Source organism: Schistocerca gregaria, chromosome 2 (assembly GCF_023897955.1).
Source record: "Schistocerca gregaria isolate iqSchGreg1 chromosome 2, iqSchGreg1.2, whole genome shotgun sequence".
Classification (NCBI taxonomy): domain Eukaryota; kingdom Metazoa; phylum Arthropoda; class Insecta; order Orthoptera; family Acrididae; genus Schistocerca; species Schistocerca gregaria.
Window position 1 is genome coordinate 159,375,609 of NC_064921.1, and position 13,507 is coordinate 159,389,115.

The window sequence follows — 13,507 nt, forward strand, 5'->3', positions numbered from 1 at the left end:
TCAATATCAGACATGAGAGGGTATTGAGCATACAGGAGCAATTTTCGTGTCTCAGTCAACGGACATCATCTCAGAAGAAGCAAGGTGGTTGACTTTGCAGGAAAAATGCTCAGGCATCAGGTTCAGTCTCAGAAAGAAGAGATCATTGAATTTACGAGTACGATGGTGAAATCTTGGTCAGTAGACTCAGTCCTAGACATGAAGGGTCATGGAGACCCCTGGTGGAATGGTCGACATTTGGAAAGGAGGTTCACTTTTAGAGGATAGGTTATTGATACTGCAGGATGAATGGCAGACCTCCAAACAGCACATTCAGGCTCATACCAGGAGGGGCCTATGAGATGAGGCTGCCTGAGGTGCCGTACCTACTGATCACTGGTCAGGGGGACACATGTGAATTGGGATTGTAGCCAGATTGGTTGGTTCAGAGACCTCCAAAGTCATGATGAAGTTTGGAGGAAGTAGATTCTGAGTTGAGGACCATTTGCCCGTCCTTGACACCAAGGTTCAAGCTGGCCACATTAGGCACCAGCTGACCGCCCGTCTGTGGTCGCTCATCGTCCTGGGAGTGGTTGGGCCACAGGGTGAGTGGGTTGGCGTGGTCCGCAGCGGCAGCGGTCTCCGATGGTGAGGCATGGTGCGGCCGTGTGCGGGCGTCGGCCCGTGGGCGCCTAGCCGCGGCCATGGGGCGCGCGCGGCCGTCATGGCGCTCTTCGGGATGGTGTGGCTGCTGCGCGTGCGCGCCGAGATGCGGCGCTGCGCCAAGTGCCGGCGCGACCAGCAGCTGCAGCTGCAGCAGCTGCCGCCGCCGCCGCCTGGGCCCGGGCCCGCCACCATCTCGCTGCCGCCCCCGGGGGAGCGCGACCGCGACCGCGACCACGACCACGACCACGACCGCGACAGGGCCTCCGTCTCTGCCTCCGCCTCCTCGGCCGCCACCTTCTACACGCCGCTCGACACGCCCGGCACCTACTGCGAGGTGCACGGCTACGTCCCGCCCAAGGAAGGTGCGTACCACTGCCGCCAATCCACTTAAAATTGTCCAGCAATCACAGATCCCATTGTACACAGTCTCGACACACTGACATTCCATAACAGAGGCATGACACCTCAACGAAACCATGAAGACAGTCTAAGCCAAACACTATCATTATATAAGGGGCAGTCACAACAGGACCGTGGGCTGGTACTTTTCGGAAGTCACCACCACATGCGTTGAGAAATTTATCCTACTGAGAGATGATACAGTGAATGCCTGTTTTATAGAGCGCAGTCGGTCGCTGACGGATCCACAGCTGCAATCACTGTTGCACTTCCTCATCCGACTGGAACCAACGTCCATGCATGTGTTCCTTTGGGTCACTAAAGATGTGAAAATCACATGGTGACAAATGCAGGCTGTCTTGATGATGTTGTTGTGTTTCGCAACGCAGTGTAGCCTACGTCCAGTTGGCAGTGTGGGGGTGGCCGTTATGGTCCCACAGGGTGGTTCAAAATGGTTCAAATGGCTCTGAGCACTATCAGACTTAACCTCTGAGGTCATCAGTCCCCTAGAACTTAGAACTACTTAAACCTAACTAACCCAAAGACATCACACACTTCCATGCCTGAGGCAGGATGCGAACCTGCAACCGTGGCGGTCGCGCGGTTCTAGACTGAAGCGCCTAGAACCCCTTGGCCACCCTGGCCGGCTCTGACGACATGAAGAAATACATGTTTGGACGTTCGTTTCAATATGACAAGGAAGCTCAGAACTGGGTACGGTTGTAGATGCATCAGCGCCCGACCACATTGTAGAAAGCAGAAACTGATGGTTTCCTCTTCCAGTGGGCTGCCTGTCTTAATAAGTGTGGCTATAATTTTTTAATGGAATGTTCCATGGTTCCACACTACAGATGTCCGATTTTCTTTTTACTGTCCGTCATATTTTCATGAACACCCAACAAACTGTTCCTAAAACAGTTATTAACAGAACGAGTAAACGTTGGGGTGCTTCAAGAAGTTTCCTTCCCTTTCAGAAGACTTTGTGTACTAGATCAAGTTCTTCCAATACAAGGGCACCTGAAATCACTCATCAGCTCGTTCAAGGCCAGGCACAAGAATAATATGCTGCTTGCTAGGCAACCCTAATGCGCATCTACTGTGGTGCGCAAGTCTCTTGGCCTCTGTTGCCCACAGGTGCTTGACCAGAGCAGTACGTACACGTGGGCTAAGGCCCAGCTGCGAGACTGCCCATGTGTCAGCTATTAAATCACTCCTCCACATGTCTGGCCACCGACGCCCTGCTTGCCGCCCGAAGGTGCTTGAGCTGGAACAAAATGTTGTAGAAGAATGTATGTAGTAACTTTGGGGAACTTCAAACTTACGCATAGATTTATAAAGTTATTATTTCAAAAGGACCATCAATAATGAACAAGCCCACCATATCCAATTTCACCTTGTCAGTGACAGCTTTCTAGACACCTCACAACACGTCCAACACCTGTAGCTGGGTCCATGGTTACATCGCACCTGGGGAAAGTGGTTCCCTGCTGTCCAAATATCCACAAACAGATATCCTATTATACGGTGTAGCCATATTTATAGCCTGCAACTGAAAGTATTACATTTTAAGGAAAGTATGAAAACTGTTGGTGCACTGATAGGAACTCGTCTCAATCACTTGCTACGTTTTGATTAACAGCTGCGAAGGTCACACTCCACTAATTCTTAACGCAGTTGGCAGATTATCGCCAAATACACGATTTATGTCTGCTTTATCCAATAATTTTTTCCAACGATTATGCAATTGACACTCATCTCCTACACAATTTACTACACAACTCATGCTGTCTTGGCGTGAAAACCATAAATAGAAATGAATGCTGTTCAATGCATATCTTTAGCACAAAGAAACAGCTTTGCAAAGCATATTTTTGAATTCTGATATAATTATAGCAAATCTTCTAATTAAATATTTTGTTTACAAAGTGAAACAGATTTTTCTATTATCGAAAATTACAATGTAACTAAAATACATAAAGTGTCTTGCATGTAACTGAATTTGACAGAGTGACACACATTTGTCGATTTTATAAAACTTGCTTGCGGAAAACGTTAGTTAGCAAACAAAAATCCCACAGCGGAAGTGTTTCCGAATAAATCTACCGATATCGTGTCGTAACGATGAGTGAAACGACAGACAACCGGGAAAACAAGCTTCAATGCCAATGAATTTTACTTTGTTGTAACAATGATACACCAGGAGCCACGTGCCCCCCCCCCCCCTACCGCCCCCCATCCCCGATCCTGGTACTTTTCTATTATTTCTCGTAGATACAGTATTTATTCCATTTACTAACTAACAGTCTGTAAAACGTCGCGGTCCCAATGTTATGCCCTTGAGAGAAAAGTTCTTTTCTCACATACCTAGACGACATGAGCCAGCTTGAGTGGCTATTGGCCTCTTCCTGAGTCTGGCTTCCCCGTGTGGAACGTATCCCTTTCAGTTCTTTTGACGTTGCTTCCTTTACTGATTCGCAGTAAACCTTTTATAGCCACGTGGCTCCTGGAATTCATTGGCATTGAAGCTTGTTTCCCGGTTGTCTGTCGTTTCACTCAATGATTCGACGCTATCAATACATTTTCATTTACTGAGTTTAGCACTAGCAGAGACACATGAAGTCCCTTAAGATGGACAATGCAAGCTTTTGGCCCTTTTGTGAAATTAGGTGAAGTCAGTTTGTGTGTTTTGAGTCCACAAAGTGTTCAAATTTATTTTTTGGACATGCTGAGGCCCAGCTGTTTGATACAGAAGGAAACGCGATTCGTTGAAGATTATTACAATTCGCCAACAACGATCAGTAGAATTTTGATATTGTTGAACAAATGTGACGTATGGTCACTCTGTCGCAAACAGGTAAGTGGAAGCAATGAGATTAAGTATTTTTGTGTCTGAAGTGCAGTTCTGTTGATGATTATGTTGAAATCCATGCGCTGAGAATTACAGTCGCGGCTTTGAACAGTTGGTATGATTTTCAGTTGTTGCACCAAGTTTTTTACTTACAATATGAAACGTTATCTGTCATTTCTGAACTCTATTATTTAATTTCAAACTACTTGTGTTATATTCCACTAACATTTGCATAATTTCGCCCATAGTGGGTAGCCTCGTTTCCACACTTAAACCTCAATGGCATTCCATGCTAATTTTAACATCTGTAAGTCAGGTAAGCATGAAACATATTCTTGTAGCAAAATGTTCTAGTAGTAGTATTACGGAAACCCTTGTTCTGTTCGAACTGGATTCGGTAAGTAGAAGTCTCACATTTTGTCAAATGCCATCCAGGCATCTGTGGTAAGTACGCTTATTTCACTTAATAAGAGATTCTTCTCTGTGCCATGTCAGGTTTTAAACAGTGTCATATAGACTGTAACATATTTTGATATCCACTTTAGGCAAATGTATTAAGTCAAAACACAATATGTTCTAGTATACGTGGGATCTTGCCAGTTTTATTAAGCATGTCGTGAGCCGGGGAAAACAACAAATTGGTCATGACGATTTCCCTTTTATACAATGCGTATTACATAGTTGCATTTATGTCCCCACTGAAAAGTCCTATTACACAGCTGAGCTGTGGTCTTACATTTTCAAATTTTTAGTGCTCGAAAGCTTCAATAACCAGAACATCCCCATCCAAAACCTTCTTGTTCCCTACAAGGACCCAATAGTTAATCCGTTTTTGTTTTGGTGACATTATTCCTTTGTTAGTTACATCAATACTGGGACAGTTCGTTGCGCTTTGGTCCCTCCATATGAATGCCGTTATCGGTCTACAGTTTCTGTATACCGTTGTTTTTTAACCGTAGCAATGCCACTGGTAGGTGCGGAGTACTTCATGCCCAGTTTTGTAGATATTGTAAACCACACGTACCAAGTTCTATAGCCCTATATGTTTTAAATTTTTCAGTTAAACTTAATCAAAAAATTGAAGTGCAGTTGAGGTGATCATAAAGTCTTCACGTCCCTCGGGTAGCAGATACGACTTTTTAAAATGAATGTCTTATTCAGTACGTCATAGCATTAGAAGGTATTTTTAGATTCTGAACTCTTGTTACATGTCAGTATATCTTTAGAAAGTATGTTGTTTACATAAGTCAACAACAATGAAAGAAATTTTTATTTCTTAATTTTTTGTGGTGGTCATAAACACCCCCCCCCCCCCCCCACTCACCCACAGTTCATTGTATACGTTGTTAAAAAATGTGTTGGTACTATCAGGATTATCCCCATAGTTACTATTGCGATCACTGATGCGTGCCATTTAAAAATTATTTTTAGTACTTCTGGATTTATTCGTAGAATGAGTACAACATCTAAATTCACAGATAAATTCTTGTCGAACACCGCAACACTTCCGTATTGTGTTTTTTCAAGCATACATAAGCTATTATTGGCTTATAGCAAAAACATGAAACTTTCCTACTAGTGCCATATGCTAACGAACACCAAAACTCAGTGTTCATACTTCTCACTATGCGATGATGGCATGAATATACACTTGCATTTGTCTTACGTTTTATAATGTGCGTTGTGAAAGCGTCCAACAAATTGTGTAACATCCCAGTGTAATTAGTCTTCGAGAACAAAGCTGCTCAGTGACGGTTAGATTTTCTGTTTCTGCTGATGTGAACAAGTATTGGCACGGCACCTTTTTTTGTTCTCGAAGTGCTACTGTCATCAGTAGCGTTACAGCATTTATTTGGAAATTTGTAGTGAGTTCCTATGGAACCAAACCGCTGAGGTCTTCGATCCCTAGCTGACACACTACTTAATCTAACTTAAAGTAACTTACGCTAAGGATAACACTCACAACCATGCCAGAGGGTGGACTCGAATCTTCTACGGGGGCGAGCCGCGCGAAAAGCGTGTGTGCTCTCAGTACCTTTTAAGAATTTTTGTTAAACACGAAATACACTTTTTTTCCATTTACGTACATGTTTGCAGCAGTGTAATCACATTACGAGAAAATGTTGCCCATTAAAGAAGACATTTGCGATCAAAAATTCATGATACTACAAACGAATATAATTGCTTTTATAGCAAATTGCATTTGCATAACAATGAGTAACTTTTGTTTGAATATAATGAAACTTTGCAGAGCGCTGGGCACTGAACGAAACCGAAAGGCAATAACGATATTAGGACGGCATTTGTGGCCCTGAAGCTCGCTGAACTCGTCCATTAATTTTAGCGAATTCCGCAACAGGGTAACGTCGTAGGGAGGAGCGGTGGCAAGTTTGTTTGTGAATTAAGCGGGACAAGGTCGGATTACCCAGATGCGCCGGATAGAATATAATACAGCCGAAGTTGGGCTTAATTAAATTTTAATTCGGTTGTTGTAACGTACGCCACACTTGTAAAAAAAAAGTATTTTTCATTCCGGGAGTCTCTGCCAAATAAAAGAGAGTCTGAAATGTGTTACGATGATGTAGAATTTTTCTCAAATTTTCATTTTTTAAATTGCCTCGTGGAACGTCAGAAGCTGCGACAGAGAGCTGACGAAGAGAAACTTTTGCTGTATTAACGGCTGAATAATTAGTAAAACTTGAAATATACAGGGTGTTATGGATATAAGTACAGATATTTTTATTGGTGACTGATCACAGTTCTCTGAACAACAATACATCAGTATTTATTTTATTTGTAGATTAATGATAATAGTTGTTAGGAGTATCGTGTTTTTAGATTGGTTAGTACCTCCAAGAACATGTCACAAGAGCATTGATGCTTATTTACCCCTGGACCGAGGTCAGACGTCGCAGTGTGGACTCGTGGACGCAAAACGGTTAGTCTACACTGCAGCTGTAGCCCACTTAGCAGTGCAGTTACTACTGTGAAGAAAACGTCAGGTAGTTATGTGACGTGTTTGTAGGAAGACTGTTAGGTGCAGAGAAAAAGCAACTAACGATCTAGAGTGGGTAAATATCAGGGAGACAGTGACCAAAATATCTGCAAGTATACCAGTAACACCCTGTGTATCTCAGAATTAAAGGAAGTGCTTATCTCCACCTATTTGAACTCTTCTCAAATACATTTCTTTCTATCATGACTACTGTAATTACTATCTTGTAATATTTTGTAAAGTAGACCAGGTTATTTTATTTGTATAAAATTCCATTATAGGAAGAGTTTTAAGTTACAGCTGTCGGTTTCCTTTTATTTTATCCCATTAATTTCCTTTATCAGTCCTATCTAGTAAAGATTCCAGACTGACGAGCAATATTCAAGGATTGGTCGAACGAGGATCTTGTAAGCTACCTCCATTGCTAATGCACTACATTATTTGAGGATTCTTGCAGTGAATCTCAGTCCGACATCTACGTTCCTGCGATTACTTTTATATGGTCATTCCACTTTAAATCTCTCCACACCTGTACCCCCAGACATTTTATGAAACTAACTTCTTCCAGCGATTGTTCGGCAATCGTGTAGTCAGGCAACAGTGGGTCTTTCTATGTATCTATACACAATTGTTACATTTATCTACGTTACTCACTGCACCAAGCGTCAACAGTCTGCAAGTTTTCTTGCATTTCGCTACTACACTCTAGAGTTAAGACTTCTCTGTATGAAACATCATCACGGGCAGAAAGCCTAATGGAACTTCCGATGTTGTTACTGTGTCATTTATATACAGGTTGTAACGAGTGAAGTGCAGATATTTTAATAAGTGGTACCGTAATATGTACACACTTCAAAGTGTTGGTTGTTTTTAATCTGCATCGAACAGTTTTCTCACAAACTGTACTACCTTTACGGTTGTGCTGCACTATTAATTGGACTGCGTCTGTCAGTATAGACTAACCGTTTCCGGCCAAGTGCTCACACTTCAACACCTGACCTACTGCCCAGGGCAAAATAAGCTTGCTCTTGTCACATGAATTTGGAGGTACTAACCACCCCAAAAACATACGACATGTAATGGCCATATGAATCAGTCTGCAAATGACGTAAATACTGATGTAATGTTGTTCACTACTGTCCTCAGACACCAGTAGAAATATCTGTATTTATACCCATTACACTTTGTATGTTGTGGAAAGTAATGGCCCTGGTACACTCCCTTGGGGGTGAGCCAGAAGTTACATTTACGCCTGAATGCTTTTCTCCATCGAGATTTGTAGGCTGTCTTCTGTTTGCTAGCAGCTCTTCCATCCAATCACACAATTGATCTGATATTCCACACACTTGTTTTTAGTTAATTAGGTGGCAATCCAGGAAGTTAAGGAACATGCCATCTACGTGGGCGTCTGTGTCTTTCTGGGTCTCGTACGAACATCGAAATTTAAGATACTGAGATAGCCGATCGCGGAATAGAAAATAAAGTACAATTGCTTTTTAGACCTCTCAGGCTTTTACTCACAAAATTTTACTTCCAAAGTCATTGACCGCATCTCTCTTTGCTTTTCTTACTCACATTTTCGCTTGACTTAGTTTTTGTTTGTCAAAATTATAGGTCTATATTTTTTACATCAGTTTGTTGCAGAATTTTGCATGTTTTATGCTCGCACGTTACGACATTTCCGAAGACCAAAAATCTCCTCTATAGGAATCGACATGGATTCCGAAAACAACCACTGTGTGAAACCCAGTTAGCTCTGTTGGTCCACGAGAATAGAAAATAAAGTACAATCGCTTTATAGTGGAAAGGTAATCAGGACCAGATAAGATATGTATTAGATTCAACAAAGATTATGCCAAAGAGCTTCTTTCCTTCTTGCAGTAGTTTATGATACATCGCTGGAGCAACCAAGGGTACTTAGCAACTGGAAAAAAACCGCAGGTTTTTCCCTTGTTAAAGAAGGGCCGCAGGACATGTGCATAGAATTATAGGCGTGTATCGTTGACGTCAATCTGTTTTATAATTACTGAAAATGTTTTATGACCAAGAAATATGATGTTTTGGAGAATAAAATTCTACTCTACATGCATTCCGCAAGCAGAGATCATGAGAAACTCAGCTCGCTCTGCTCCTCCGCGGATCCATAGCGCTGTGGACAACGGTGCTCAGGGTCATGCCGTGTTCTTTGACCTCAGAAACGCATTTGACGCCGTCTCTTATCGTCGTTTAGTGAAAAAATACGAGCTTACCGAGAGCGGACGAGATTTGCAACTGAAATGAAGACTTCCTTACAGACGAACTCACCAAGTCGCTGTTAACGAAACAAAAGCGATATATTTAGACGTAATTTTGGAATACTCTAGGGAAGCTAAAGGACCTTTGCTGTTTAAAATGTGTACAAATGATGTAGTAGAAAGCGTTATAGGCACTTTAAAGTGTTCCCAGACGATGCGGTTATCTGTAACAATTAAAAAAGGGCAGAAGACAGTATTTGTTTTCGGAATGACCTGCAGAGGATTGATAAATGGTGCAGTTGACCCTCAACGTTAATAAGTGTAGCGATTTGAGCAACTTTAGTATTGATGAGAAACTGCTGAAAATAGTATCTAGCGAAAAAGATCTAGGAGTAGCTATCTGCATCTACATCTTCATCACACTCCGCAAGCCACCTAATGATATGTGGCGAAAGGTACTTTCGGTTCTGCTATCTGATCCCTCCAATCCTGTTCCACTCGCGAATAGTGCTTGGGACGAATGATTGTCGGTAAGCCTGTGCATTGCCTCTAATTTATGGCATTTTCTTCTCGTGGTCAATACGCGAGATGTATGTGGGTGGAAGTAATATGTTGTCAGACACCTCCTGAAATATGGTGTCCCAAAATTTCAATACTAAATCTCTTCGCCCGCATCTCGTGGTCGTGCGGTAGCGTTCTCGCTTCCCACGACCGGGTTCCTGGGTTCGATTCCCGGTGGGGTCAGGGATTTTCTCTGCCTCGTGATGGCTGGGTGTTGTGTGCTGTCCTTAGGTTAGTTAGGTTTAAGTAGTTCTAAGTTCTAGGGGACTGATGACCATAGATGTTAAGTCCCATAGTGCTCAGAGCCATTTGAACCATTTTGAACTAAATCTCTTCGTGATGCACAACGCCTCTCTTGTAACGTCTGACAGTGGCGTTTATTTAGAATCTACGTAACGATCTCTCGCCAGCTAAACGATCCCGTCACTAAACGCGCTTCTCTCCGTTTGATCTCCTCTATTTCCTCCATCACTTCTACCTGATAGGGAACAGCACTCAAGAACCGGGCGAACAAGCGCCTTATAAGCCACTTCTTTCGTAGATGAGTTACATTTCCTTAATGAAAAAATACTTGCGGTCGAGAAATGGCTCTCAGCACTATGGGACTTAACATCTGAGGTCATCAGTCCCCTAGAACTTAGAGCTACTTAAACCTAACTAACCTAAGGACATCACACATATCCATGCCCGAGGCAGGATTTGAACCTGCGACCGTAACGGTCGCGTGGTTCCAGACTTCAGTGCCTAGAACCTCTCAAGGTCGCTCTGGATAGTTTCGCTTAGGTGTTTTACGGCAGACGCTATCTCCAGCTGTTTTCCATCAATAGTGCAGCTGTAGAGTAGTGGATTTCTTTTCCTGTGTAGGCGCAATATGTTACGTTTATTTGCATTCAGGGCCAACTTCCATAGCCTACACCATTAATCAATTCTCTGCAGGTCGTTCTGTAAATTCTTAGTACCTTCTGGCGTTGCTACCTTGGTATACACAACTGCATTATCTGCGGATAGACCTAAAAAGCATCCGGCACTTTCTACTAGATCGTTTATATACACTGCAAACAGCAACGGTCCTATCACACTTCCCTGTGGCACTTCGGATATTATCTTTACAGCTGTCAATTTAGGTCTATTAAGACCGATGTGCTGATTCTGTCTGCAACAAAATCTTGAATCCAATCGTAAGTCTGCTCCGATACTCTGTAAGCTCGTATTTTTTCATTAAACGGCAATTGCGCGACGGCGTCAAATGCCTTACTAAAGGGACCTTAAGGGGAATGACCACATAAGAAAAAAATAGTGGGAGAAGCAGATGCCAGACTCAGATTCATATGAAGACTCCTAAGGAAATATTCGGTGCTTATGCCGATTCTTGAGTATCGTTCAGCAATATGTTATCCTTATTGGTTGGAACTGGTAGAGAAGACGGCGAAGATCCAACAAAGAGCGGCGCGTTTCGTCAAGGGATTGTATGGTCAGCGCGAGAACGTTACCGAGATGACAGAAACTTCATTGGCAGTCGATATACCAGAGGCGCTGTGCATCACGGAGAAATTTATTATTGAAATTTAGAAAGAGTTCTTTCCGGGAAGAGTCAGACTACGTATTACTTCCTCCCACATATACCGCAAGTAACAATAGTGGAAAAATTGGAGCCATTACAACCAACAAAGGTGCATACTAACAATCATTGTCACTACGCGTCATAGACGAGTGGAAATGTATGGTGGGGTTCAGTTAGTGGTACCAGAAGTACCCTCCACCACATACCATTAGGTGGCTTGCGTAGTATGATGGATATGCAGATGTCTGTTCGATGGCACATCTTGATGACAGAAGTGACCTATGCTTTTTGTTAAGTCATCAGGAACACTTCGCTCCTCGAAAGACCCACGCTACACTGTTGATACACCTTCCCAGAGTAAATTAGAGCTAGTACAGAGGCTTACCGACAAACACTGTTACCACGTGGCAACCGCGAATGTAACAGGGCAGGGGGAATCAATTAGTGTTACCAGAAGTAAGGTGTAGATACAAATGTATGTTCGATACCCCTCTTTCAAAAGTGGACTGAAATGTCATCTTTGTCCAGTCAACAGACCAGAGACCTAGGGTAAACAGCTTCTGCACCTTCCCAAAGTAGTCCTCGTTTTATTACAGGTGCCTCGTGGGGTAACATTGGAGTAGCTTCGCTATGGAACTGTTTCAAGGATGAATCTGCTGCTCTACCACAGAGTGTTCGCTGTTTAGAAAATTACTGGCAGGTTAAGTTTGCGGAGAGAGGGGTATAGGCGAAAATAGACCTGTGATACTTGATCGTGACAGCATATATTCCGCAGTAGGAGCACTGCCGATCAAATTCTAAAGTTCCTAGTCGAATTCTGCTTTCGCACAATATCTTGACCTGCTACATAGTTTCAAAACAAATCACACTCCACCCCAGAGTAAACATTTCGTTCTGAGATACCGACTGTTTGCCATGGAACGTGCACAAGTGGCACAGCCTTCTTATATACAGAGGGGTCCAAAAAATGTATCCACTTGCAAACTAATTGGCGGATATGTCTCATTTTTGGTGAAAGTGTAGCTTAAAGTCCAACTTAAAGGTATCACTGAAAGTGTTCGAAATGGTCACCATTATCATCCACACACAAACGATGCCGCCGAACTGCAGCACGAACTACTGATTGCAACGTGTTCAGTTGAATATTTGCACATGAATGTACGATGGATTCTCGAAGTTCATTCAATGTCCTTGGCTTTTGTCGATAAACGACGTCCTTTAGCGTTCCCCACAGGTAAAAGTCCAGAGGAGTTAGGTCTGGTAAACGTGGTGGATACTCCACAGCACCTCTACGGCCTATCCATCTTCCTGGTAGACTTTCGTCGAGATACGCCCTAACACGATTTTGGTAGTGGACTGGTGTACCATCTTGTTGCAAGTAAACTCTTCCGTCTCCATACACGTCTCGGATGGCAGGAAAAAGCTTCTGAAGCTTCTGAAGGTACACTTCACCGGTAACTGAGCCGTCAAAGAAGAATGGCCCAATCATGCCCCGGTAAGACAACCCACACCACACATTTACTCCTGGCAAATTCACGGCTTTGTCTACATGAACGTTTGGCTTTTCGGCGGCTCAGTAGATGCAAATCTGGCGATATACTGTACGATTGAGTTTGAACTGTTCCTCATCAGACCACACAATCATCTCTGCAAACTCTTCATCGTTGCGCACCATGTTAGTAAACCACTCGCAGTACTCGATTCTACGATCTGGGTCGTCTTCGGTCATTGCGAGTAGCAATCGTGAGACGTAGCACATACACTTTGCTGTCTTCAAAATTCACCGAACACTTGAGCGGCTCACTTCAGTTTCACGGGCACACTGTCTCACAGACTTCTGTGTTGAGCGAGTGAATTGTTGCAACATACGACGGGAGTTACCTGGACTTGTCACTGTTACAGGTCGTCCAGATAGTTATTTGTGTATATCTTTAACAAAGCCTTCGGCTTCAAATTTGTCTCGAATGCGACGAATCGTTAAACGTGTCGGTGGCTTTGTTTGACACTCATTTGCCGTTGAACCTCATTAATGTTTTCGTACTTGAGATACCACGTCAAAACTGACTTCCTTTCATCGAATGTAGCCGGCCGGGGTGGCCGAGAGGTTCTAGGCGCTACAGTCTGGAACCGCCGAGACCGCTACGATCGCAGGTTAGAATCCTGCCTCGTGCAAGGATGTATGTCATGTCCTTAGGTTGGTTAGGTGTAAGTAGTTCGAAGTTCTGTGGGTCTGATGACCTTGGAAGTTAAGTCCTATAGTTCTC

The 13,507-nt window shown here is 43.2% G+C and overlaps 1 protein-coding gene across 1 annotated transcript in view; it reads left to right on the plus strand.

The window, feature by feature from the left end:
- The window catches only part of LOC126336587 (disks large 1 tumor suppressor protein), a 4,198,467-nt gene that overhangs the window by 729,655 nt on the left and 3,455,305 nt on the right, over positions 1 to 13,507 (plus strand). Inside the window, exon 2 of the mRNA XM_050000444.1 lies at positions 610 to 1,007. Coding sequence (XP_049856401.1) covers positions 635 to 1,007 — 373 coding nt within the window. The 5' untranslated portion in view covers positions 610 to 634. The remainder of the gene's footprint in view (positions 1 to 609; positions 1,008 to 13,507) is intronic.